This window comes from Artemia sp. Qi Xiang Cuo, chromosome 6, assembly GCF_049724085.1.
Source record: "Artemia sp. Qi Xiang Cuo chromosome 6, ASM4972408v1, whole genome shotgun sequence".
Classification (NCBI taxonomy): domain Eukaryota; kingdom Metazoa; phylum Arthropoda; class Branchiopoda; order Anostraca; family Artemiidae; genus Artemia; species Artemia sp. Qi Xiang Cuo.
Window position 1 is genome coordinate 24,412,345 of NC_142799.1, and position 27,522 is coordinate 24,439,866.

Sequence of the window (27,522 nt, forward strand, 5' to 3'; positions counted from 1 at the left end):
TTACATAACATTTTAACTATTTTTAACCAAATAGCTATATTAATATTTTTATTGGATACATTTGGAAAAATAGGGTTTAGGAGGGGGGAAGCTGGTTACTCTCCAATTTCTTTTGACGCTTAAAAAGTGAACTAGAACTTTCAATTTCCATTCAAATGAGCCCTCTGAAGTTTATACGACAATGTTGTCTATGCAAAACCTTATAAGCCCCCAGGGGAAAACTTACAACCCTTGCCCTGAGGGCTCTGGGGGAGTTGTCATCCTCAAAGACCTAATTTTCAGAACTTAAAACTACGTTTAATAAAATGGCTGTCTCAAAATCTTGAATGTATTTGCTTGGGGAAAAGGTGGGCGTGAGAGGGGGGTTAGTTGCCCTCAAATCACTTTCGACTATTAAAAAGGGCACTAGCCCTTTGAATTTCCAATCGAATGAGCCTTTTTTGAAGTTTTTGGGACACCGCCTTCTATAAATACCTTATATGCCCCCAGGGTATAAATTAAAACCCTTGCCTTGAGGTTTGTGGGGGAGTGTCCTCCTCAAAAACATATTTTCTATCTGAAAATCAACTACGTTCAACAAAATGGCTATCTCAAAATTTTGATTGGATGTGGGGGGCGAAATGCTGGGCGTGGGGGGGCTAGTTGCCCTCCAATCACTTTCGACTATTAAAAAGGGCACTAGCCCTTTGAATTTCCAATCGAATGAGCCTTTTTTTGAATTTTCTACAACAACGCCTTCTATAAAAACCTTATATGCCCCCAGGTTATAACTTAAAACCCTTGCCCTGAGGGTTGTCGGGGATTGTCCTCCTCAAAAACGTATTTTCTATCTGGTAATCAACTACGCTGAACAAAATGGCAATCTCAAAATTTTTATTGGATGTGTTTGGGGGAATGATGGGCGTGGGGGGGGGGGGGGGGCTAGGTGCCCTCCAATAATTTTCGACTATTAAAAAGAGCACTATCCCTTCGGATTTCCAATCGAATGAGCCTTTTTTGAAGTTTCTACGACAACGCCTTCTAAAAAAACCTTATATGCCCCAAGGGCATAACTTAAAACCCTTGCCCTGCGGGTTGTGGGGGAGTGTCCTCCTCAAAAACATATTTTCTATCAGGAAATCAACTACGCTGAACAAAATGGCTATCTTAAAATTTCGAATGGATGCGTTTGGGGAAATGATGGGCGTGGGGGGGGCTAGTTGCCCTCAAATCAATTTTGACTATTAAAAAGGGCACTAGCCCTTTGAATTTCCAATTGAATGAGCCTGTTTTGAAGTTTCTACGACAACGCATTCTATAAAAACCATATATGTCCCCAGGGCATTACTTAAAACTATTGCCCTGAGGGGGGAGTGTCCTCCTCAAAAATATATTTCTATCTGGAAATCAACTACGCTAAACAAAATGACTATCTCAAAATTTTGATTGGATGTGTTTGGGGGAATGACGGGCGTGGGGGGGGCTAGTTGCCCTCCAATCATTTTTGACTATTAAAAAGGGCACTAGAACTCTCGATTTCCAATCGAATGAGCCCTCTTTGAAGTTTCTACAACGACCCCTTCCGTATGATGTGCCTCTGGGAAAAATAAATAGTAAATAAATAAATAATAAAACATTGGAGCCGTATGGCCTTTACTATAGGCAACGTTACAGCGTTGCCTCTGATAAAAGTAATGGTAGCTCAAAGGAGTGGAAACTGATGGCAGCGTCGAGAAAAACACCAACGCCATCTAACGTTTGGCGTTCCAAAGCATTGTTTTCAGGGCAATGAAAACAATAGCAAAATCATTGTAATTAGCGTAACTGATAAAATTAATGTTGAAACATTTGTCTGAACTCGGTTTCTGAGAAAAACACCGTTATGAAGCTTAAAAAATGGCAAAAAACGCCAAACGCCAAACACCAGACGGCCTTAGGGATTTTTCGTATGACAAAAAAGAACCTGTTCCAACTCTTACAAGTTGCCCAAGCGTTTTGCTGTATACCTTATGGGTCATGATTTAGGGGAATTTAATGAAAGGGCCTGTCAAATGTAGTTTTTCTCCTAAATTGAACAATGGTAAAAAAAAATTGTTCAGCTTTCGTTAGAAAATATAAACAACAGATAATCAGGTCATTTTCAATGCATTGAAAACGAATGAGCTGATGATCTCCCCATCCAAATTACCAAGCATACACCCCAACTTCATCTTCATGGATAAAGCAAGAAAGAAAGCCGACGAGCTTCGTCTCCTTGGAATCTACTTTTCCACAGATCTCTTTTGGAAAACCCACCTCAACGGGGTTAGAACAGAAGCTCCTGCGGAAGAAAGCTGGGGATAACCCTTCGCTGCAAAATCCCTCCACCACTCAGCTCGATCATCCGACTTTATGAGTCTTGTATCATACCCATCGCCGAGTATGGATCCATCCTTCTCTAGAGCATTCTCGTATTGTGTCCTAAATTATCCAACCGACAATACAGACATGAAGGCACATAGCTCGGTCCAATTAGCTTGAGGCCGGCAAGGCGAGAATAGAGTATTTGAAGAAGAGCTTCATTCGATGTTGCACGTCATTTTGGGATTATCCTCCGAGGAAGTTATCCCTAAATGTTTCATCTATTTACTTTTTCAAAAAAAAAAAAAAAAAAAAAAATCAACAGACATCTAAAACCTCGATAAAATACTAGCGAAAAATCATATATTTAACTATACCTGGCACCATGAATTTAGGAATAAAAAAATCTGATACTTTTTGGGATATATTTTTGGGGCCTAAGAATTGTTTACATATCCTCGTATTTTCCTTTAGTTTTTGATCTTTTTGTCAGGTTACCATTAGTATAGATACTTTCTAGATTTCGAAACCAATTCATCTATAAGATCAAAGAATAAACTTTGAATTCTTTTTCCAAAAAGTTGATATTTTCCAACATAAGAATGCACAAAAGAGTACTGGGGACCACATATAGAGTATATTAATAAGTTAGAATAAAAATCAGGTTTAAATATTAAAGACTCATACATTAAGCTGAATTTTTTTGTTCGGGGGGGGGGGGGTTACACAAAAAAACATAGAAAATGCATAAAAATTTGTTTAGATCCATTTTTGTTACTTTTCTAAGAGTCAAAAAAACATTTAGGGGGGGGGGGGGATTCAAACCCCCTACCCCCCCCCTGGGTATGGCCTTGGTAGCATTGTGCAATTGAAGATGATAAATTGACTAATTGAATAGATCTGAAGAATATCGCAGTTATATATACAAAATGAGAGTAATATACTTTATTATTTATCTATACTTCATATTTCTTCCAAGAATAATCCCTAGGATCTGTCAGGGATGTTCGGAAAATTTAGGAGGAAAAATGTGCGTTTTGGGGTTCGGATATCCCCCTCTTGTTTGACAAAACACCTCACGCACCCACTACCACTAAGCTCCAGATCTGCTTGCACCCATCGAGGTGTCCTGGGGGGAAGAAAAGGTTTTTTTTATGTAATACTGGGTTTATTTAAAAAAAATAAAGTATACATCATCGATTCCCTGAAGCATGCTTGTGCGGGAGAAAACCCTCCTAATAAATCACTTAGTTACTACATGACATCATGATAAAAACTTTAAATCAAAAGAATCCAGTCCATCCATAAAATAGATATACTTACTCGCCATATGTTACGTTTTTCATCAGAAATACTATATTCGTAGACACTGCGATCAGAATATGCCCAAAAATGTCCACTTGAAAATCCAGTCATTCCAAGAAATTTTACCTGAAATACAATTTCTTTTTTCTAAAAATTTTCTTCAACTAATCAGTAGAGAGTTAAAGGGTTGCAATTGTCCTTTATCAGGCGCCTTATTTCCCTTCTTCTTGTGGCTACTGTAGACTCTAGGTAATATTTATTTTTTATTAGTTTTCGGCAGTTGAATCGCGAGAGTTGAACCAATTTGAACCGAGTTGAATCAAATTGAATCGTGAATATAAATTCATCAGCTAGCTTAAAATTAAATAAAAAAATATGCAACATTAACTTTTTAATACCTATTTAACAATATTTTCAGATTTCTTGCGTTGCATAATTCGTGCTACTTTAGGAACTACAAATCAATCACATCGTAAAAAAAAGCCAAGGATATCCAAATAAAGAATTGTTCTACCCTTTGGCCAAAACTTAGGTCTATTGATTTATAAAAACCGCGATTTTCTAAGAATGTTCCTATATTTTGTTTGTAAATTTTTTTTGATGTTTGAGTTTTTTTCAAGGTTGCGTAAGTTTCGACTTAACCAATTCCATTTAACAGATATCATTTTTTCTGTCCTTGGCACTTTCAGTAAATGACACCTACTGCTGAACTGGTTGACCACCCTCCCCCCTTGCTACTAGGAACAAAACTTAAATTCTGTTAATATCTTCTTCATTTTTGATTTTTCTTTTCGGGCTGTTTCAAACTGCATAAATATTAGTCAAGAAGAAGCTTTTTAGGACTCAAGTGTGCTAAACGAAGGGTGGGATGATTTACCCCCAACCCCACACTGCACTCCCGGCCGAAGGCATTGAATCAGGAGATCAGTACCTGCGCAACGCAGACCATTGATTAGCATGCGAAAAGTTTTTTTTTAAGAAGGTGTTAAACGAATTTATTCAAAATTCTGGCACACAAGGTACGCACATGGCGACTACGATACGGTCATTCTATTCATTAGTACTGTAGGTACTAAAACACCATAAAATAAAATAAAAGCGTTTTCAAAATACTTTTTATCAATGCCTAGAGTCAGATGATCTTTTAAGCGACCACCAATATGGAATCCGCCAAAAACATTCATCCTTCGACTGCCTAGTAGCCAAGCACCAAGAGTGGATCGACCTTCTAGCAAAAAGATAGATCAGGCTAATGATATTCGACATCGCTAAAGCTTTAGATAGAGTAAGGATCGTGGCGTACTAAAGAAACTTTACGCGTATGTTGTCCGGGACGTATGTTAAAGGTGATCGAGAGCTTTCTTTCTGATCATTCATAGCCGGTTGTCTTTTACGGGTTAACTTCCCAAAAATATCCAATAGTTTTATATAATATCCAATATTAATTTTTTTTTTTTTTATTCCAGAGACAAACTTAAGTTATCTCACTTATAAAACTCCCACAACTTTGAATGTTCAATCTAGTGTTTCCAACTAATATCAGACGCGGGATTGTTCATTAGAGGACCTTTCACCATTTCAGCAGACTGAGGGAAGATCTTATTCCTGTTGAGCTAAAATTTCGTTAAGATTGAGGCACATTTTGACAAAAAACAAAGTTTGCCTACATTTACAGGAAGCTTACTGACAGTGAAAATCAAACTTACTTCACGAAATGTAGTCTCATATACAGGCTGTTCGTTCAGGATGCAAACAGCGACGACTCTATCCGGATATAGAAGAACAAGGTGAAATTCCGTAAGTCCAATCGCACGTGGAACTAAGGGTTTACCTGCAGAATCGGAAGCAAAACTTTCAAAATGAATTGATTTCCGATTTTGTACAACAGATTCTGAGTGGTCTGAAGAAACATCGATCTGCAAGTAAATAACAGTTTACTCCGAAAGCTCATTTATAACTTTTCTCATATTAAAACACGAAAAGGTAAGCAGCCTAATGACAAAGGTAGTACATTCTGAGACGTGTCTTAGTTCGGCAAAAGAAGATAGTAGTGAGCATCACCTATGAAAATAACATCACCTAAGTATTGGTGTGAGTTATTTTTATTTGCATTATACTGAAAGCCCGTGATGCATATAATCTTTTTCTTAAACTGTAAAAGTCAGGAGGCTCGGAACCTGGAATTTTTTTCATACATTCGCATGATTTATTTTAAGTATGACAGGAGGCGTGGATTATTAGTAGAGAAGTTTATGAAACAATGTTTTAAATTATTCTTGTAGCATAACTTTATATCGCATAAGGAAATATATTACATACGGAAAAAAACCATCTAAATATGTTTGATTGCCGAACAAGGTAGACTAAAATGTGTCAGACCTATAGATAAATTCAAATGTGGTAGGGTGGGCAGTAAACCCTAATTTTAGAAAAATTACCAGGAAACAAATTCTTTTGGATTATCTGATGTTGGCTAGTTAAACATTGTAGGAGCGCAAAAGGGAAACTTCATATCTTTTTTTGTTTTAAATGTGTTAATAAGTGACAATGTTTCTTCTATCAGGTCTTCACCTATTTGTCACATTTTCAAATACGTTTTTTGTTTGGCTCGCTATCATTCAGTTAAAACATATTTCATAACGGATAGTTAAAAAACTAAGCTAAATAAGATATTTCTATGAACAAAATATTTAATTGAAGTTTCTGAACGCAAAGTCAATGAAGTAGCTTTCTTGAGAAACTTTGCTGAACACTGAACTTCGTTGAACTTGGTCAACTATTTTCTATAAAATATCAAAGAAAGATTATCTGAAGGCGATTGTATATGCTGACTACAATAACTTTTATAGATTTTTACGAGGTCTCGAAGAAAAACTGTTCCGGCAAGAACAAAAAAGTGAAAACCTCATTTTTGTTCTTATACAAAACTTTGGAAAAATATTATATGTACCCTTTAACTTTGGCCGTAACGCTATGATCTTTAATCAAAACACAATTCAAAACTAGAAGATAACTGTAAAAGAGCATATTCAACAGTCAACCATAATATATAGAAAACAATTCTGCCCTGCAACTGTCATTTCTGAACATCAAGACTAAGTAGTTATAATATCAGTGAATATTTAAACCAGATGAAATTCGAGATAAGACAACAGTGTATATTATTTGCCATCGCAGAGTGGTACTGAATATCCCTTTCAAAATCAGCAGGTATGAAATCAAGACTACTCTGCGGCACTAGGTTCATAGACAAGTGGCTTAGACAAAGTACCATAGGTGTAGCCAGAGTGAACTCATCTATTTATTACTGTTCTGGGGCATCTTAATGCATAAAATAGTCCATCACTTTAAATGTATGTATTCTTATTAATAAATTATCGGTTTGATACTGAAATCAGGCTCAAAGAAGCCATTTGTTTCCGATTCCATAATGAACATACTAAATATCAAGGAGATTTAAGTGAACCTTTTAAGAGGCAGCAAACGACGACCCATTTCTGGTTTGAACTTTAAAAAATCAGAGACAACGCTATAGCGTTGCCTTTAGTAAATAACCATAAGGCCTCAATATATTATTTTTTTTTCCAGGGGCAAGTCATATGGAAGGATTGGTCGTATATAGCTTCAGAAAGGGCTCATTCGATTAGAAATTGAAAGTTTTAGTACCCTTTATAACAGTCAATTGTGATCAAAGGGCAACTAGCCCCCTCCCTCCAAGCCCTTTTTTCCCCGCATGCATCCAATCGAATTGTTGATACAACCATTTTGTTCAAAATAATCCAAACTTCTAATAACTATGCATCCGAGGTTGACAAAAAAAAACCCACAGCCCCCAGAGCAGGTGCTGTAAATTATACAAGCTGCCAATTGTTAACATATAAAGTTATTTATGGAAGGAGTGGTCGTACAAAAACTTTGGAGGGGGCTTATTCGATTGGAATTCGAAAACTCTAGCGCCATTTTTGACAGTCAAAAGTGATTGGAAGGCCGCCAGTCCCCCCCCCCCAAAGCTCTTTCCCTTCTAATTGCATCCAATCAAAATTTTGAGATGCCTATTTTGTTCAAAATAGTCCAGAAGTCACATAACTACAACTCAGGGTTGACGAAACCCCCACAGCAACCGGGGCAAAAGCTATAACTTATGGAAGTCGTCCTTTGTCAATATATAAGTTTTTTTTATTAAGATAAGACAGTATGTTTGACCGTGGATCTCAAAAAAGTTTAGGGTATTAAGGTGAAACTTTAAACAAATGTTGAGAAAGATGCTGATCATAATCAAAACGAACTATGTGCTTGCTAGTTGTGAAAAGGGAATATCAGCAATATTTATGGAACAGCTGATGATATCAGGCTTAAACTCTCAAGGTATGTTGAGGTTGAGTGGATGTTGAAGAGCGATTGGAGGACAAACATCCCTACTTTCCTCATTTAGGCACCCCCGCTGCTCAATCCTGATCGAAATTTCGAAATTATTGTTTTGTTAAAACCAATCAGAAGGTCTAATAGCTATACTTTAAGCGAAGTCATGCCCCCCATAGCCTCTTGGCAAGGATTGTAAACTATGGAATTCGACCATTGTCAAATGCAGGATTTATCAGTAGGAAAAGGAGAACTATTTAATTCCTGGTGTATCCGAAAAGGCTAAGAGAATTGAGATGAAACTTCGGAGAATGTCAAGGGGTATGCATCCAGTTTATCAATAAAGATAATCTGCAATATTTTAAGAGCGATGTTGAAGTCAAAAGGATGTTAAATTCAAAGAACGGCAAGTATTAAACAAATTTTACATATAAATAAATTTTATTTTCATCAGTAAATTATTACGGATAGTATAATGCGACACACTCTAAGGTAAAGGTATAAATAAATTTTGGTTGCATTTCTTTTCTTTTTGTTCGTGAAATGCAATTTTTTTGTGATCGGAACTTAAGACGCTCCTAATCATTTTTTTATATTAACGAGAAATTAGAAAAAAAAAAAAAAAAAAATATAAACAATAAAGATGAAAGGAAAATTCACCTTTCCGCAAACAATCACAGATGTTGTAAGCCAGGCAAAATGAGAAGGAGCCAACTTAAGATGAGGATTCCAAATTTGTAGTGGCTTAGTTTTTAGGAGATGCTCTACATGGACATCAGAAGAAGGAAACTCCCAAAATTTCTCTAAAATTAAAAAGATTAAAAACACAATAAAGCCAATTTAAGTATATTGAGAAATTAACAGAGAAAAAAAATAACAGTTTGGATCATTTTGGTCATGATGACAAAACATAACACAGATCATGGTTGCATCGAAAACAGCATCTTCATATACAAGATGATGTAATATTGCCTATTATGTCATATTTGTGTGAACTGCCTGATTCCCCAGCGTGAGAGAGAGAGATAGAGAGAGAGAGAGAGAGAGAGAGAGAGCGTGAGTGAGATAGAGAGAGAGAAAAATAGAGAGAGAGAGAGAGAGAGAGCGAGAGAGAGAGAGAGAGAGCACGAGAGAGAGAGAGAGAGAGAGAGAGAAATATTTAAAAAAAATCGCTATGATGTAGTGTTGTTTTGTTCTCAGCGTATTTTATGATTCTGTTGCGTTTTCTTATATTTGGTTTTATGTTTCTCTCGTTGTTTTTCTCTTTTATTTGTATTCCAATACTACACTTATGCGTCTCTTTTGGAAATAAATGTATCATCATCATCATTAAACTGATGGTTCGTTTATATCAGATATATGGCAAAATCACGAGAGAGAGAGAGAGAGAGAGAGAGAGAGAGAGAGAGAGAGAGAGAGAAAGCGAGAGAGAGAGAGAGAGAGAGAGAGAGAGAGAGAGAGAGAGAGAGAGAGAGAGAGAGAGAGAGAGAGAGAGAGAGAGAGAGAGAGAGAGAGAGAGAGAGAGAGAGAGAGAGAGAGAGAGAGAGAGAGGGAGATATTAAAAAAAATCGCTAGTCAATTCCGAAAATTCACTACAAATGTCGCTTTTTTTTATTAAATATATACACATTCAAAACTATGAGAATAGTGTACATGTTGCGTATATTTTAGGATATTTTAAGAAATTTGCATATATTTTATTAATTTTTTTGGTACATCTAATTTGCTTTTTAGGTTTTGTCCAAGAGGCGTGAAAGGACGATCTTTAAGCTGAATCGCCCCTATCAGCCCGGGTAGGGAAACCTGTCTAAAATCATAATAAAGCTAATGAAATGACGTGTAACCTACCTGGCATGTTCAAATATAAGTTCATGACGTTCACTAGAAGAGGACGAGTGTCTTCCGAATTAACACTTCCAATAAACTGATAAAACCTTGTCATTGTTGTTACAAATATGAAGTACCCAATCCCATCACTCCTGTTGCACTGATGAAACTCTATGCCAGTTATTCTTGTCGGTTGACCTTTTCCAACGTCAAATATCTATGATAAATAAAAATATATAAAATATACAAATGAATAAATACACAAAATAACACTTAGTAGAATTGTTTGCAGTATGATTAACGATAACAGTAACAGAAATATTGACAGGTAGTCAATCAGGAGAAACACAAAGATAGGAAATGAATATAAAAAAAAAAAAATTACAATAAAATAATCCTTACAGATCAATATTTACACTTGAAGGCTCACCTGACCTTTATACCACTTAACTTTCAAGGTTAAGAATTTGCAAAATCAAATTAAATGCAGATCATAATCTACAGCAAAAATAGCGGAAAACAAATTCAGGAATAAGGACAAAAAAGAGATTTAATATATATAATATATATATATATATATATATATATATATATATATATATATATATATATATATATATATATATATATATATATATATATATATATATATATATATATATATATATATATATATATATATATATATATATATATATATATATATATATATATATGTATGGTCTGACTTTTATTCCACAATAAATCGAGAAAAATAAATTACGATTCACAGTTTACCTTCAATAGAGGGGGGAGTATAAAAAACAGGCTAAAGATATGATTAGCATAGAAAATCTAAGAGAGACTCGTTTAAATTTATGATTTCGAAAGGAACAATACCAAAGATCTCCGCATTGCATAAATGGCTGATAATTTTTTAAAGATTTTATGGACTCGAATCATCTTAGCATTGCAACCACTTGTCTTGATTCAAATAAATTACATAAGGCATAGAAGCTGTAAGCAATAAACGTTTGAAGCAAAAGCATTTGATTTAATGACAAAACTTAATGGTAACAAGCAGAGGAAGGGGGTCCCAAATCTGGGGATGGGGGATGCCCGAAAGCAATCTGTTTGGGGTGGTTTACCGAGAAAATTTTTATGCGAGAGTGGAGGTTTTGTGCACATCCATTTTTAAAAGCAAATTACGAGTTGGAGAACATATTTAGTTTGTAGGTAGCGACCCGGCTCAATAGTAACCCAAACTCTAAAAAACGGAATTTTGTTTCCAATAGATATATCAAAAGGATCGGCTTATTATATTGATTTCAAATATATAAGTTTCATCGAGTTTAGTGTCACCCATTAACGGCTACGAGCCTGAGAAAATTTGCTTTATTTTCGAAAAAAGGGGGAAACACCCCTCGAAAGTGATCGATTCTTAATGAAAACCACACCATCAGATTCAAAGTATCAGAAAACCATACTGTAAAGGTTTTAAGCTCCTATCTGAAGAAATGTGGAATTTTGTATTTTTTGCCAGAAGGAAGATCACGGATGCGTGTTTTTTAGTTTTGATTTTTTTTCCAGGGTGATCGTATCGATCCAGTGATCCTAGAATATCGTGAGAGGGCTCATTCGAACGGAAATTAAAAGTTCTAGTGCCCTTTTTAGGTGACCAAAAAGATTGGAGGGCAATTAGGCCCCTTCCCCGCCCCTTTTTCCCAAAATCGTCCGGTCAAAATTTTGAAATAGCAATTTTTTTAATTATATCTAAAAGACTCAATAACTATTCCTTTGGTTATAAAAGGACCCCCCCCCCCCACAACCCCAGGGTCAAGGTCGTTAATTTAAAAGATGTGCCCATTTTTTGCACAAATTATTTGCTATTGGAAACTAAGCACACATTGTTCGAAGGGGGGGGGGCGAATTTTCTTCTGGGATTTTTCTCACGGATGAATTTTCCATGGGAAGGGAAGTTTCCAGGGGGTGAGTTGTCAGGGGAAATTATACACTGGGAGAATTTGCAAGATTTTTTGTATGTCTTGCTTTCTCTTTTCCGTCTCAATTTCACACGTGGAGTTTGTAAGGGTAATTTAACTGGTAAATTTTCACTGGGATGGAATTTTCTAGAGGATATTTCCGTGGGGAGGGCATTTTTCCGTGGGGTTGGGGCCAGATTTCCTGGCATTGTTTGAAAAACGATCAGGAATTAAATACTGTAAAAAAACGAGTTTTTTCAACTGAAAGTAAGGAGAAACATCGATCGAACACATTAAACGAATTTAAAACGAACAAAAATTATTACGTATATGAAGGGGGTTATCTCTTCCTCGACACCATGTTCTTTAAGCTAAAGTTTTATTTTTGTACAAATTATTGAAGAAAGAGTTATGAGACACAAAGGTGTGTTAAGTAGAATAAAACGAATCTTTTTTCAAAATTGCAAAAAAGCTCCAGCCTGAAGAGCGAGATGTTAAAGAGGGGGCACCCCACCTAATATTCGTCGTCATTTCTGTTCGTTTTAAGTTTTAATGTTGCTCCTTACTTTCAGTAGAAAAAACTTGTTTTTTTTAATTTAATTTCGTGCAAAAACAACTTTAAAAGGGTGATATTAGTGAGCCAATCAATTTAGAAAGTAGAGAGAGGGCTCAATCTTTTCTGAATCTAGGTAACCTTTTTCAGTAGAAAAAACGGGTGAAAATCTTTTGAGATCGATAGCGTTTTAACATCGCATATAACATTAATTTTAATAATTTTCAATAAATTCAGTTTTCGTCATCTGCTTTGCTTTGGCCCCGGTTGCCACTTTGGTTCACAATAGGTCTTTGGATTTTCTTTTATTTATTAATCTCCTCTAAGCTGAATTTGTGCAGCTATTTCATGGTCTATCTAGTGCACCTATTTTATACCGACTTTACCCCTCCAAAGGATATAACTAATCCAGAACCATTTCACCTTACGTTTCTATTTAAAAGTTTTAAACTATTTTCAGAGTTTGAATTCTTTGTCGCAAAGATTTTCAATAGATAATTTTCCTTGCCTCTTCACCGTAACTAACAACACCACAACCTAATATATACCATCCACCGGAATCATACATCATCGCAAAGCAGTACCCCCTAAACAAAAAAAATACAGATGACAAATTCATCACAACGGATTCACAATTTCGACGCACTCGCCCTCTAAAATTTGGCAAAGCCTTTCGTAGACAGCCAGAGCTCACCTCGTGGTGAGTCACCAGAGGTCCCCGAAGTCCCCACCCCTCCTTGAGGTGAAAACTTTAGTGAGTAACAAGTGCTTCTTCAGATAGGTTTTTACATGTAGAACCGCATAAATAAACAAATAAAAAATGCTATCGCACGACTTCTTGCTTTAAACAAAGCCCCATTTGAGTGGCAAAGTAAACACCAAGATTGGAAAATACATGCGAACCAGCAACCAAAAAATGTTTGTAAACAGACTCTTTACAAACAGACTCAAAGGGAAAAAAACGACAAATAAAAACAGCACGTTGTTTCAGAATCTAAACAAAAACTAACTTACAATCAGTATAAAATGTAATAAAAGTTTTTTTCTGCAATCTGTAGAATGTCAGCTTTTCTATTCAAAAATTCAAAGCTATTTTTAGGCGTTAACTTTTCTGCCCTAAAGTATTTTCAATAGATGAAGGATTTATGTCGGTTAAAATATTCAGAATGCAAATTACGCAACAATAATTATCGACAGGAGTTTCGCCCTCAGTCCTTAAGGGAAGCAACTTTAATCTAGAATGAATCAAATGCTAAACAATTTTTTCTTTATTGGTAGATTCTCAAGTCTAATTACTCTAAAAAAAAATTCTAGTTAAAAAAGAATTAGGTATTGCGGGATATTATCCCAATTTATCTGTTTTGATAAATCCGTTTCCAGTTTGATTATAATCTTATTTAATGAAGTTTCACTTCATTTTTTATTTTAAATACAAAATTTATTTTATTTAATAATTTTTTAATCAATAACTAGAATTATTTAGAACGTATTTAAAATATATATTTATTTTTATTTTATTGAAAAAAACTTCAAACATATCTATCAGAAAACAAGTCACTCTAAATATTTGAAAAGGATGGAATACGCAACTGCGCAAATTTATTAGCTTAAATAAGTTTCACTCACCAAAACCTCATATTCACTTTCCCAAAAAACTGGGAGGTAGGGCAGCTTCGAAAAAAAAAGGAAAAATTAATATGAGAGTCGAATATCGAGTCGGTTTACAAATCGATCTGTAGGTTCGATGTTCTAAAGCGTTTCAATAACTAAAATAAATGTAGTTAAATTCTGAATATAGGGAAACAAGTAAATGAGTCAAACCACCTCTTGATGGGAGAGAGAGAAAAAGCTAGCTTTCGAACTGTCATTCCTTGAACATTAACTGGCGAGAGAAAAAGCTAACTTTCGAACTGTTCTTGAACATTTATGAAAATGATTAAAATATATTTTAAAATATAACAAATATATTTTAATATTATCTAATATCTGGTTACATTAAATTACAACAATAAGTTTTCGTAGGATGACAATCCGCACTATATAATTATTACAATTTTTTTCAAGTTTACACGAAGCACATACATTATTTGAACACTGTTGTGATTTAATAAGCTATTTTCCTTTCATTTTTGTTGGGGAACGTACAATATATACTTACATTTTTTTAATTAATAGCAACATATACTTCTGTAAGTTGTATAAAATGGAGAGAAGATAATAGACAATGCAACATATAAACCAGTGTGAAGTTTGCAGTTGTCTAAATTCATAAAGAAGTTCACCGAAATTGCTGGTACTGATAAGCAACGTTTAGTTTTGTATCAGTCAGTCAACGTACAATTGTGTATCACTAAACTGAACTAGTTCCGCTTGTGCTGACTAGTTTAAATTTCCGCTTGTGCTTTACTGAAGTCATTACAGAGTGAAAATTTATAGCCAATTGGTGACTTAACTTAGCATAAAGAGCATGGGGTTGAGGAGCCTCCTCCCCCTCTCATACACAGGCAAATTCTTATTTTCTTTTAATTTCAATATCTCTTATTAATTTCAGCCGAAAAAAGACTTCCATTTCACTTTTATCTGTTTTTTATTTAAATGCGTTCTTTTCATGACGTCATGAACGAGCATGACAAAGTCTTTTCATAACTCGATTCATTCTTCTTTATTCTCATAATAACCGCTTCAAAATTCAGACACAAACAGTGTATCCCCATGATGAATTTCAGAAGCAATAATTGTTTCTGGGGAAGCGGACTAGTTGGCTTCCAATCACTTTTCAAATGAGACTCGAAAAATTCAACAGGCATTAATTTGATACTACCTTCCCCGAGTGATGACAAATGTTACACACACTGATGACACGAGAAGTACAAGATACACATTTTTGTAACAAAGGGCTAGAATATTATGTTAGTTGTTATTAACTTGTTAGAATATTAAGTAACTTATTAATATTAAGAATTCGAATCTGCACTTTCATCAAGATGAAACTTCTTTTTGTAAGTATTCCCCCCCTTTACTGAAATAATGCAAATTGCCCTATGCTAATAACTTTAAAAAGTCAAGCTTACACACAAAAGATTTTACATATTGGCAAATAAGCATGAAATGGAGATTTTTGTATGTATATTTGTTTCCAAATTTCTGTTTCTCCACATTTCTTCATTCAGCTGGATTTTGTGCTTTTTTCAATAGGCGAAATCCAGAATGAATGGGAATCAACAATTCCAATAAAACGGCTAGGAAAACATTTCCAAGGTTTTTGTCTTCTAAGGGACTGACGGCAACCTAGCCTCCATGCTCGGGGAACCCCCAGAGGTGTATTGGAAAATGGATTTATATTGCTCCATTCTTTCTTTTCGTTAAAGGAGTCTTCTTGTGTTCTGTTTTGCTGTACAGGTTAATGTTCTTAAGTATTACAAGTTTACCATTTTTACAAAACGGATCTGCTGTGTCGTCTCCAGGTAAAATTCAGTTTAGGTTATTTTATAAAACAATATTATTTTTTCAATCTTATTTTTTTCTGACCAGAATCTTTAAAGCATGGAATAAAGGATCGAAAAAAAATCGAATCAAATAAAGCATTGATTCGAATACCAAAGTGTATTTTTTCTGACTATACAATATACAATATATAGGATACATTATATTTCTGATGATACGATATGCAATATATACGATTATAATAGAGACAATATTTCTAATAATACAATGCACTATAAGTTCATTACAAATTGCAAATTAAATACTTACGCCCGTCTTCAACAGAAACAAGTTTCTATGTTAAGATGAAAACACAATTATTAAGAAACAGCGCTACTAGCATTAAAGCTAAGTGGAGGGGTATATGCCTTCAATCACACAAAAAAACAAAAAGAATATACAAACATAATGAAATAAAATAAATATAATGAAATAAATAATGAAAAATGAAAAACAAATTGAATACACGCCAGCGGACATTTAAAGACTGCTTTAGTCCCGGATCACAGTGCAGCAGACAGAGGTTGGAACTTAAAATATATTTAAATAATTTATTAGACCACACTGCTTTTCCATTTACAAGAGAGTTTAAGAGAGAAAAACAGGTTCAATTTAAATAAAGCAGTGACAAACACGTTAAAAACGTAATAACATCAAAAGCAACAACACAACATTAATTAATAATAATAAAAAAAAATTGTCATTTGCCACTCCGGTCTTATAGAGGAAAATTATCTAATGATTTTGGTGTCTTTTCTGCTATTACAGTTTTGCCGACTTTGGAAGTGTTATTAAGACATCGCATATACCAAACTAATCTTATAGAAGAACATTATCTAGAGTTTTGGTGTCTTATCTGTGATTAGAGTTTTGCTGTACTTTGGAAGTTTTGTTAAGTTGTGAGTTTTATTTATTTATTTTGTCGGTATTTTTTTCTCTTATTTCTGTTATTCTTTGTGTTTTTCTTTAGGTGATTAACCGTTTCTTTTTATTTTTCTTTCCCGTTGATAAAGGCTCCCAGATGTGGAGTCGAAATATTCGGATTTTTTTTTATAAATTAATGTTTTGCTGTTGCTTTTGTTTTTATTACGTTTGTCACTGCTTTATTTAAATTAAACCCGTTTTTCTATCCTAAACTCATTTGTAAAATATATTTGTATGATTGTTAAGAATTTATCGCCTACGGTTGGTAACTTCTGTTGTAGGGAAGGAAATTGTTGAAGGGAAGCAATCGAAAAAGTAAGTGTCAATTAAAGTTTATTAAGGATGTTTCTAAGGCCGAAGAGACTTTCTCAATTGAATATTAGGCCGATAAACTTAGGGTCAATTTTACACTTTGGGTAATACCTGACCGCTAAAGCCTTGAAGCATGCTTGTACTTCGATCAGAAAAAGAAAGCGACCAGGCAAGTTTCCTTGACTGTAGCAGTGTGTTTTTTTTTTATTCCCAAATAATTGCAGTAATGTAATTATTTCCCCCAAAAAGTTAATTCCAAAATCCTAAAAGATTATCCAGTTTAAAAGTAGGATGGACAAAAAGAGGAAGAAAGTTTTACATTAAATTATTCAAGCTTGGGCTCCACAGGTTTAACACGTGACAGAAATTCCCTTGGGGAGAAAGTTATTTCTGAGGGGGAGAGGGGGTGGAACGCGGAGTCTACTCCCTGAGATTCTACTACATCTCACTACATAAAACATAGACTAAACTGACGCATAGATTTAATCAACTGGAATTTTTACTATTTTCAGGTCCCCCTCCCCTAATCCAAAATTCCACACTAAGTGCTCACCTGTTTAAAATATTGTTCAATGCCGCTTTGAAAAAACCCTTCATCACCTTTGAGTTCAGTTTCAAAAAGCAGACCATTCTTAGTTCCAAGAAGAATAGGGCCAGTAGATTCATCTGAACTATGATTGGGGTTCCACCCCACTGCTGTGATGAGCTGTCCTTTGGCTCGGGATACCTAAGTAAGTAATTTATTCATAAATGCAACAAATAAATATAAAAAGCATTCTCAATATAAGTCCACATTAGTGCTATTAATTCAAAAACTGATTTTTCTTGTTGTTAGAAGTGGGGAGGGGGGGGGGTCAATAATTTTCTTCATTTGCAATTTCGGCAATAGTCATTCCAATGGTGTATTTTTTGTTTAAATCCAAATCATTTTCAAGGGGTTTCAAGCGGATTTGAAATTCCAATAAATTGGTTTTAAAAATAACATTTTACTATATAAACTAATTGAAATAATAGTTACCTTTCCTGAATCAGCTAGAAATGGCAATTTTTTCCTACAAGACAGTTTGGTACTTGTATGAAATGCCCCCTACCGCTCAAGTTGTTCATTCATTTACGCATTGCAGAACCGGTTTTTTGTTGGTTTATTTCAGCTTAGCGTGAGACAAGACAAAGAGAAGTGACATAATAAAAAGAAAATATATGATTTAGGCTGTATATTTCCACATTAGGGGGGTGGATGGGGGTAAAGTATTTGGACAGTGTGGAGTTAGAAAACAATTTTTACGTGAAACTTGATTTTTTTTGGATTTTTTTTCGTGAAACTTGTTGCATATTGATTTTTTTTTTCTTTGTGAATCTTGTTTAATGTTTCTTTTTCTTTTCTTTTTTTTATTCGGATCCAAAAAATATGTCATTCGGGGTTTTTTGAATGAATTTGAAACTCCTTTGTAATTAGAAAAATCACTTTCATCCGGTAGCCCAACGATGCTTTCCCTAAAATAAGCTTTTTGCTACCGGAAAGAAAATTGGTGTGGCGTCAGGGTCTATTGTAAGGAGCTGCCCCCAGAAGTGATTATTGAAGGCAAAAAAAAAAGGTGAATAATACGGCATTGAACTTTACAGTCCTTACCAGCAGTGCTGATCTCCATTTTTTGGCCCTTCAGCCAGGAAATGCAATGGGGTTTTCGGGGCCAACCATCCTGTGCTTTCGCACACCCTTCCTGTTTACCTTCTCCAGATTTCTCCAGGTACCCATTTAGAGCTGGGTCGACTCTGGCTGAGCTTACAGAGTCATACCACTGGCCCCCATCCCAAACCAAATAATTGGATACACTAGGATTCGAACCTTTGCCCTCTCGGACGGAGAATCCTAAATCCAATTCCAGAGAATTCAATTGAATGCTAAAAGATCATAAAAAAAGCATCAATTAAGTTATCCACTTTCATGCTTGCTAAATCATGTTTTAAATTGAAAATTTACCATTTTTACATTTAAATATGAAATAACGCCTAAGTTTTGAAACTTCGCTACAAAGGTGTTGGGCAATCGCGCTAACTAACTTCATCAACAAAGAGAAGAAACCGAAACCAGAGTCTAGGCTACAATCAGGGTTGCCACCCTTAGTAATTTATCACCAGATCTGGTGATTTTTTATCCTCCTGGTGATTTTCTTGAATCTGGTGATTTCTGGTTAAACTTCTTTTTTAATCATGCAAACCTGCCCAACCATCAAGTTCTTTTTTTATAATTACCTTCATATACAGTTTTGACAGCACAAAGAATAACATAGAGCTAGGTAATTTCGAAGATCACACTATTTTTCAATGACAATAAATAAAAGTTCGAATAGGGATAAATCCTTTTATTAGACAGTGATAATTCAAAAAAAAAAAATACTGGATATTTTGGCCACATGCACAGTGATCGTCTCAGTATTTCTGCTGATGACGGTCACTGTCCATGTGACCAAAATATCCAGTATTTTTTGTGAATTATCACTGTCTAATAAATGGATTTATCCTTATTTCAAGAAAGTGACAGGCACAACTGGCACCCTATAGTGAAACAAATGACCAGTGGGTATGTCAACAGTGAACCAAAAATACTTAAGCCAGACAGATTTCATAAAGTGCTTTAGAAGTGAATGTATTCTTTGCTGGTGAATGCACTACTTACCCCTTGATTACTGAAGCTGAATTATATTAATTCTCAGTTGACTGTGAAACTGATGAAATAAAACAGTTTACTGTCTTAAACAAGCTTTAGCAGAAAATGCTAAAGCTATTTGCTAAAGTTTACCAAATCTTTTGCTTAGGTTATACCCTATTATCAAAACTTTTGTTTACGAAGAACTTTTTGCAACTATTGAAAGGGTTTTGATTTGTCATAAAGCTTCTTGCAGCTCAGAATCTCAAGGTAATAGATTCTCGTAAGCACATTCTTCAAGTGCTAGTTGATTTTTTTTAATTTAGGTATTTTACCAATAGATAAACTTCAAAAGTATAAGCCCTTTCTCTCAGTGATGGTGAGTCAGAATGAATGGAAATCATGTGTGATATCCCAGAAGGAACTAAACTAGCTGCTCTGCTTTTTTTCTGCTGTTATCAATTATATCCTAATATGTTGATGATTTATAAGTACAAGTACAGCCTCCAAAGGCTGTAATTCAATTTAAACTCAATCTTTTGATGATTTCAAAATGTCAGTGTACAGCAAACAGCATTCATGTCATTGGAAACAAATCAAAATTCTAAGGTTCTACCTGCTAAAATGTTATTTTCCTTTACTTCACTGCAACAGTCTTAAGGATAACATTAAATGATGTCTGTTTCTTCACTATTCATGTCCAACAGCTGGCAAAGAAGGGAAATTGTACTTCACAGATTTTGGTAGCAACACATTTCTTAGGTTTTCTGATTTATCAATTAAAAACAGTACATCTTACATATCCTTGAATCATCTAAAATATCCATATCTTGTAAGGGGGCCTGCAAGTTCACAGTGCTGAGCAGCTGATCAATGGTTTTGAGGGGGATCCAGAAATAAGCTTAAGGGTTATTCTTGCTGAATGACTACAATCTGGCTCTGAAATCACTATATGTATCATACCAAGTCCCCATGAATGCCACTTTCAGTCAATGCTCTGCTTTGCCCACTTCTTGCCTCAAACTTCCTAACATTTCATTTAACTACCACCTGTTCTGCTAGCCAATACAAAGCCTTGCATAAGAAATAAACAAAAGCCACTTACATGCCATATGAACAGATTCAGCAACTATTTTGTACCTTTTTTCCTTTTAATTTGTTTATAAACAAATTAAAATGAAATTTTCTAGTATGTAATTGAAAAAAACCAGCCTCCTTTAGACTTGTCTATGACAGCTGATTTTAATTTTGAAATTTGGGGATATGCAGTGCCAGTCTTCTGATTCTACTGAAAAGATTACAGAAAAGTAAAACAATATACTTACTAATCTAGGCTTGGAATGCTTTTCAATTGAAACTCCATTCCTCATATACAAAAGCTCTGCTGGACTATCAGCTGTATCTCTTGGGGATAGTGAAACTAATATATGTTTCCCAGTTGGATCAAGAAAAACTCTATGCACAATTGAAGAAGAGCTCACTGACTTGGTTAAATCCTTCTCAGTGACGGTCTCCTCTTGCATTTGGTTTGGCTGGATCTTTAGTAGAGTTTTGTTTTGTAATCCAATAGCAAGATGCTTTACACCAACAGATACATCAACTAGTTGGCTCTTTGGGACAAATTGGATTTTCCTATATGTGAAAAACGGTTTTTCTTCCATATTTATTGGGCACAAATTATCTTTAATTGTTTACACTGTCATATGTGGATCTTCAAAACAATGGCTTGTTTCTAGAAATAAAAAACAAAACCTAAACATTAATATATTAAAGCAATTTAATTCAAACTGAGTAGTATCTCTTAAACTGCATGGAAAAACATAGGAGAGGTGAATGATTCCTTCCTTCTAATTTTAACAAAATCAGAATTTCCTCACTGGAAATTTAACCAGAAAAAATAAATTATGAGGTGTCAAACCATAGTTGTGGGTAATACTTCTAATTAATAATTACAATAAAATGCCACAATAAAATAGCAAACATTGATTTGAAAACACTGCAAAATTCAACCTATCTCCAAAAATTCTTCACATGTGCTGAGTTGTTACAGGTTCACTGTTTTAGTTTCTGACAAGTTACAACAGGCTCAGGAGCTTATCAATTATGATACTGAAACTTGATTGGCTAATTTGCAGTAGTTTGTTTGCTAGATGGTACTAGATTGCTCTACAATTCTTGTAAAGTCAACAAGACATAAGACAGCCAGTAGCATCAGCATTAACACTCCTCAGTCAATTTCACTTCCAACTTATAATAAATAAGTTGTTAAAGTTATCATAAGTGGTCAATATATAATTTGGATTATACATTGGCACATAGAGAGAAGGGGGTGCTTTTAAAATGATATTAGTCAGTATCATAGAATTTTATAGGCTTTCTGGTAAATTTACACTATTTCACACAACTTAGCTTTGGTACTTGATGCCTTTTTATTATTTCCTCTCTAAACATAATAATTGCTTCTGTAACAAATTTCGTTTTGACCCCTTAATAGGGACCCAAAAGATATCTTATCACCTTGTCTATAGTTTTTAGACTATGATGTAAAGTTCAAAAATTATTTGAAACTAATAAAAATTACCTTTAAAACAAGCCCTTAAACAACTTTCTATAATGTTTTAGTGCCCTATTAGTAACATTAAAAAAGCAACAGAGCAGAAAAAGAGGACACATAAAATAATTGTTGTTGTCTGGTCACATTGGTGGTCCTGGCAAAGTGATTGACACTCTGGGTTGGGAATCCTTTGTCCAAGGGGCACAGGTCTAATTCCTGGCACTGCTAGTTTATTTGGTTTGGGATAGGGATCAGGGATGTGACTCTGTAAGCTCAGCCAGAGTTGGCCCAGCTTTAGTTGGGTACCTGGAGAAATCTGGGGAAGATAAGCAAAAAAGGCATGCTAAAGCATGGGATGTCTGTCTCCTAGCTTCCTGTTTCACTTCCTGGCTAAAGGACCACAAAATGGAGATCAGTACTGTGAGTTTGGACCTTGAAAGTCTAGTGCCACTATACTAACTTACATATTGGACTTCAGTTTGCACACAACATTTTATCTTGAGTGATTTTTAAAAGCATTTAGACAATCAGGTCTCAAAGCATGATTAGTATTGAGTAATTTTTCAGTCCATTCTGACTGCATTTAAATCAAATGTATTTTGCTGTGTTTAAAGAAGAGATTTTATAGTTATTGATTATTGAGAAGCACTTTCTCCTGCTTTGCCAACTTTTTAGGCAATAAACAATTTTTAATCACCATAAAATATTTTTTGGGATCTTTACCAGTGGTTGTCCTTTCTAATGCACTTAACAATGATAGAAATATATTGTGGTCACTAAAAATTCTGAAAATCTTACCTATTTTACCAACTTAAGATTGTTCAAAAAGGTGTAAGAAAATATTTAAGTAGGCCTACTGACTTAGCTACAGAAACCTTCTTTTAAATTCATTAAATGACAGCAGATATGAAGAAATGGAAGTAAGATGGTCCTTCCTATTGCCTGAATTGTGGATGTATGGACATGAGCGTGGGTCATGAGAGATGGTGAATGTAATGAGGGATGAATGTTTTGCAAGATTTAAAAATTTAGGACAATTGCTCAGGTTGGCAATTGAGCACAGAAGTAAAATTTTTTGATTTGTTTTTCTTTGTTTCTGTTATGCTTAAGTAATGTCAAGTATTTTAAAGTTATTATTTTTTTTTTTAATTGCCATGACCGCAAAGCTTTAGTGCAATAAGACCTACTTATGTATATTCATTTTCTTTAGAAAAACAGGAGTTCTATTTTTCCTTTCTTCAATAAATTTGAATGTTATTTTGAGACCAGGGATTCCAAAGTAGGTAAGAAACTTGCAAATGGACCTCTGGTATGAATAAGTAATTTGTAAGAAATGTATATCAATTTAAAGATTAAAAAAAAACTTGTAGAAAACAAACAAGGCAAATGAATGTACACTTTTACAACCATTTAATAAAGTGTTACAAATATTGGTCACCCTTAAGATTGAAATGAACAATGATACAATTATGTTTCCGTTTTCTTTAAACAGATCGAAGGGGCAAACCTCTAAGCTTTGACAAATTCAATCTCATATTTGGGCTCTTTCTTTTCAAATGACACTTTCTTTTGATTTTTTCCATCCAACTGAAAACAGTAGGGACAGCATCAGGTACAAGTGACCTTCCACTTAGCCTAAATACCCTGGGGAAAATCATGCAGCTCTCTACTATAATTTACCCCTAACCATTTATTTATTGAGAGGGGGGCAAAGGGGTGATTATATATAAAATAAAACATGATCATACTGGTACTATTATCTACATTTAATTTACTGAAAGTTCAGTAGCTACTCATATCCAGGGGATGGTAACCCTTTGTTGATTGAGAGAGGTAGGGCAGGGGGAGGGGGGATCATATATAAATAAAACATAATTATAGGGCAAAATTCTGCTTTAGCTACTTTTGGCTATCTTGGAAAGGGGTTAGGTTAGAAAATTGAAACTTTCAGGGATGGGTCTACAGGCTAAAGTATGTCCCAGGAAGGTATTTTGAAGTACCCATCTCTGAGTTTCAATTGTCTTACCTTTAAAATCTGTGTATTACAAAAGTGAAACCTTGCAAAATAGATCATCTTCTTAAATGAAGTACAACAAAAAATGCTTCAGTTTCACAACTTTCCTCAATCCCAATTTATAATATTTTAAAGATATGCAAATACATTTCCTAAATTTAAAAAAAAAAACAATTGATATGGCTTAAAATTCTGCTCAAATAACAGGAATTGTATTTTCAGAACTAAAGCCAGAGAAAAAGAAACTGATAACTGAAAATTAAGTTAAAATGCTGTTTTGTAAAAATTTTAATAGCCTAGGTTATATATATATATATATATATATATATATATATATATATATATATATATATATATATATATATATATATATATATATATATATATATATATATATATATATATATATATATATATATATATATATATATATATATATATATATATATATATATATATATATATATATATATATATATATATATATATATATATATATATATATATATAAATAAATATATATAGAGAATAGAAATATATAGATATATATATAAATATATATATATATATAGATATATATATAGATAGATATATATAGATAGATAGTGATGATAGTGATAGATGATAGATAGTGAGTGATAGTAGTGATGATATATATATATAGATATATATATATATATATATATATATATATATATATATATATATATATATATATATATATATATATATATATATATATATATATATATATATATATATATATATATATATATATAGAATTTAGATATATATAGAATATATATAGTAGAATTTTACTGCTAAAACTATATATATATATATATATATATAAAAAAAAAAAAAAAAAAAAAAAAAAAAAAAAAAAAAAAAAAAAAAAAAAAAAAAAAAAAAAAAAAAAAAAAAAAAAAAAAAAAAAAAAAAAAAAAAAAAAAAAAAAAAAAAAAAAAAAAAAAAAAAAAAAAAAAAAAAAAAAAAAAAAAAAAAAAAAAAAAAAAAAAAAAAAAAAAAAAAAAAAATATATATATATATATATATATATATATATATATATATATATATATATATATATATATATATATATATATATATATATATATATATATATATATATATATATATATATATATATATATATATATATATATATATAGTTTAGCAGTAAAATTCTACTTTAGCTACTTTTGGCTATCTTGGAAAGAGGTTATAGAAATTAACATAAGTTGGGTGCAAAACCCCTATGCCTTCCCAAGGCCAGAACAAAATTTGCACTTTACTGAAAAAAATATAAATATTTCTACTTTTATAACTTTAATAAATCAAATAATATTAACATTTTGATTACTAAATATCAGTAGGCTATGTGTATATTAAACTAACAATGCACATTCATTTGTATTTTTTCAGTAAAGTGCTAATTTTGTTCTGGCCGTGGGAAGGCATATGGGTTTTGCACCCAACTTATGTTAATTTCTGCTCGTTTTGAGTTTGACTTGGTAATTTCTTGTAATTTCTGTTTGTTTTGGGTTTGATTTATTTATCAATGCTGATTTGTGGTAGTTTTGAGCTTGGTAGATTATTTGATTTTATTTTTGCTCATTTTTTGTTTAATGGAGCGCTTTACTTTTCTGTGAAAAATATATTTTGTGGAAAAAGTTGTTTTAATTCGTTTCTGTTTGTTTTATATTGACTTGGTCTTTTCAGGGAAAAAGAAAATGATACTTTAAATCTTTTTGTTTTTTAAGACTTTAGAGTTTGGCCTGCTATTTGTATGCTGGAGAAAAATTTTCAGCAACTTTTAACAAAATACACCATTTTAAAAATCTGGACACAAATAATACTGTTTAACTTAGTTTCATACCTCCTCTAGTTGACCTGAAATGGAAACTTGATACCATCAGCAAAAAAATGTTTACTCTCTTTGATAGCTTGGATACATTTACACTTTTGGAAAGCAGGAAATTTTGTAGGCTATTGAAGGGAAGGATGTCAAATGGAGTGTAATTTTTCTTTAGTAGTTGTCTTTTTTTTGTATATGGTTTTAAAAGGCTTTTAAACACAGATTATTATTATATTCCTTCAAGACAAAGATTTTGTAAAATTCTACTTTAGCTAGGCTACTTTTGGCTCTCCTATAAAGGAAATACGTCAGGAAAATGAAACTTTTAGGGATTGGTCTTTAGGCTAAAGTATGTCCTGGGAAGGTACTTTGAAGTACCTAGCTCCACTCCTCCCTCTAGAGGGTTCTGAAAGTTTCCTACATGACAGGTCTATACCTAGGCTATTAAAATTTTTACCAGTAGGGAAAAGCTCCAGAAAAGTGATAATACTATCATGCCTTTTAGCCTACCATGTGTCACGAAATTGAAGGATCTTTTGTCTTTTTTATGTGGCAGAGCAGAAGCTGATAAGTCAGTTCGTTAGAGGGAATACAAAAGCCTCGTTTTCAGGCTCATCGGGTTGTTCTCGTCTAGTGCATCAAGCGTTTTCACAAAGCGGGTTCTCAAGGAAAACACGGCGTTGAAACTTCATAGATGAAAACGCTTGATGCTAAGGAATAGAATTACCCTCTCAATTACTCCGACTATCTGTATTAGTTTTTCTACAATTAGCCATGTATTCATGCCTACTGCAAAATACTTGATTTTCAATGTAAAATCAAATGTTTGGGATCCCAAGGAACAGACTTCATTTGCTGTGAATTCAGGGTGGTTAGCCATTTTTGAATTTACCGCCAATGAAATCAGAACTCGGGTTTGAACCTGGTATTTCTACGGGTTCCAGATTCAAGGAACCCGGGTTCAAACACGGAGAGAACCCCAGTTCTGATTTAGCCATATAGCATTTGAATGAAGTCCGGTTTAGAAGCCTTCACCAGGGGAAGGTTTAAACAACACAAAGCACAATGTGCTCACAATGTACAAAGCACTCTTTTTGAGCACTCTGTACAAACCTGACATGTTAGTACTTCCTTCAAAATTAATTACGCCTAATTTGGCCGCGTCTAATCTTAACTTTTCGCAAATTCTAATAATCTGCTTTGCAAGACCTATACCAGTCGTTTAATTTGCAGTTTCAACCCCCCCCCCCCCCCCCTCCAAATAAAATGTCTTTTATTTGAGGATCCTTATATAACGAACGACAAGTACAATCTGCTCTTTTGAAGTTATATCACTCATCTTATCAGCCAATATAAAAAAAAAACACTTCGCAATTTTTGCTCCATTTTCGCGAACGTTACGTACA

The 27,522-nt window shown here is 33.6% G+C and overlaps 1 protein-coding gene across 4 annotated transcripts in view; it reads right to left on the minus strand.

Moving 5' to 3' along the window:
• The window catches only part of LOC148951019 (vacuolar protein sorting-associated protein 18 homolog), an 86,852-nt gene extending 60,110 nt beyond the window's left edge, over positions 1–26,742 (minus strand). The window contains exons 1-8 of one of the 4 annotated variants that reach the window (XM_089090561.1): positions 26,627–26,742; positions 21,016–21,422; positions 17,597–17,770; positions 13,951–13,995; positions 9,832–10,027; positions 8,644–8,786; positions 5,331–5,540; positions 3,643–3,750 (exon numbers count right to left, since the gene is read on the minus strand). In XM_089090561.1, the coding sequence (XP_088946687.1) occupies positions 3,643–3,750; positions 5,331–5,540; positions 8,644–8,786; positions 9,832–10,027; positions 13,951–13,995; positions 17,597–17,770; positions 21,016–21,351 (1,212 nt within the window). In that variant the 5' untranslated portion in view covers positions 21,352–21,422; positions 26,627–26,742. Of the gene's footprint in view, positions 1–3,642; positions 3,751–5,330; positions 5,541–8,643; positions 8,787–9,831; positions 10,028–13,950; positions 13,996–17,596; positions 17,771–21,015; positions 21,423–26,573 lie in introns of all 4 variants that reach the window. The other 3 variants (XM_089090560.1, XM_089090562.1, XM_089090563.1) reach the window with 3 other exon arrangements.
• Positions 26,743–27,522: the final 780 nt, after the last annotated feature.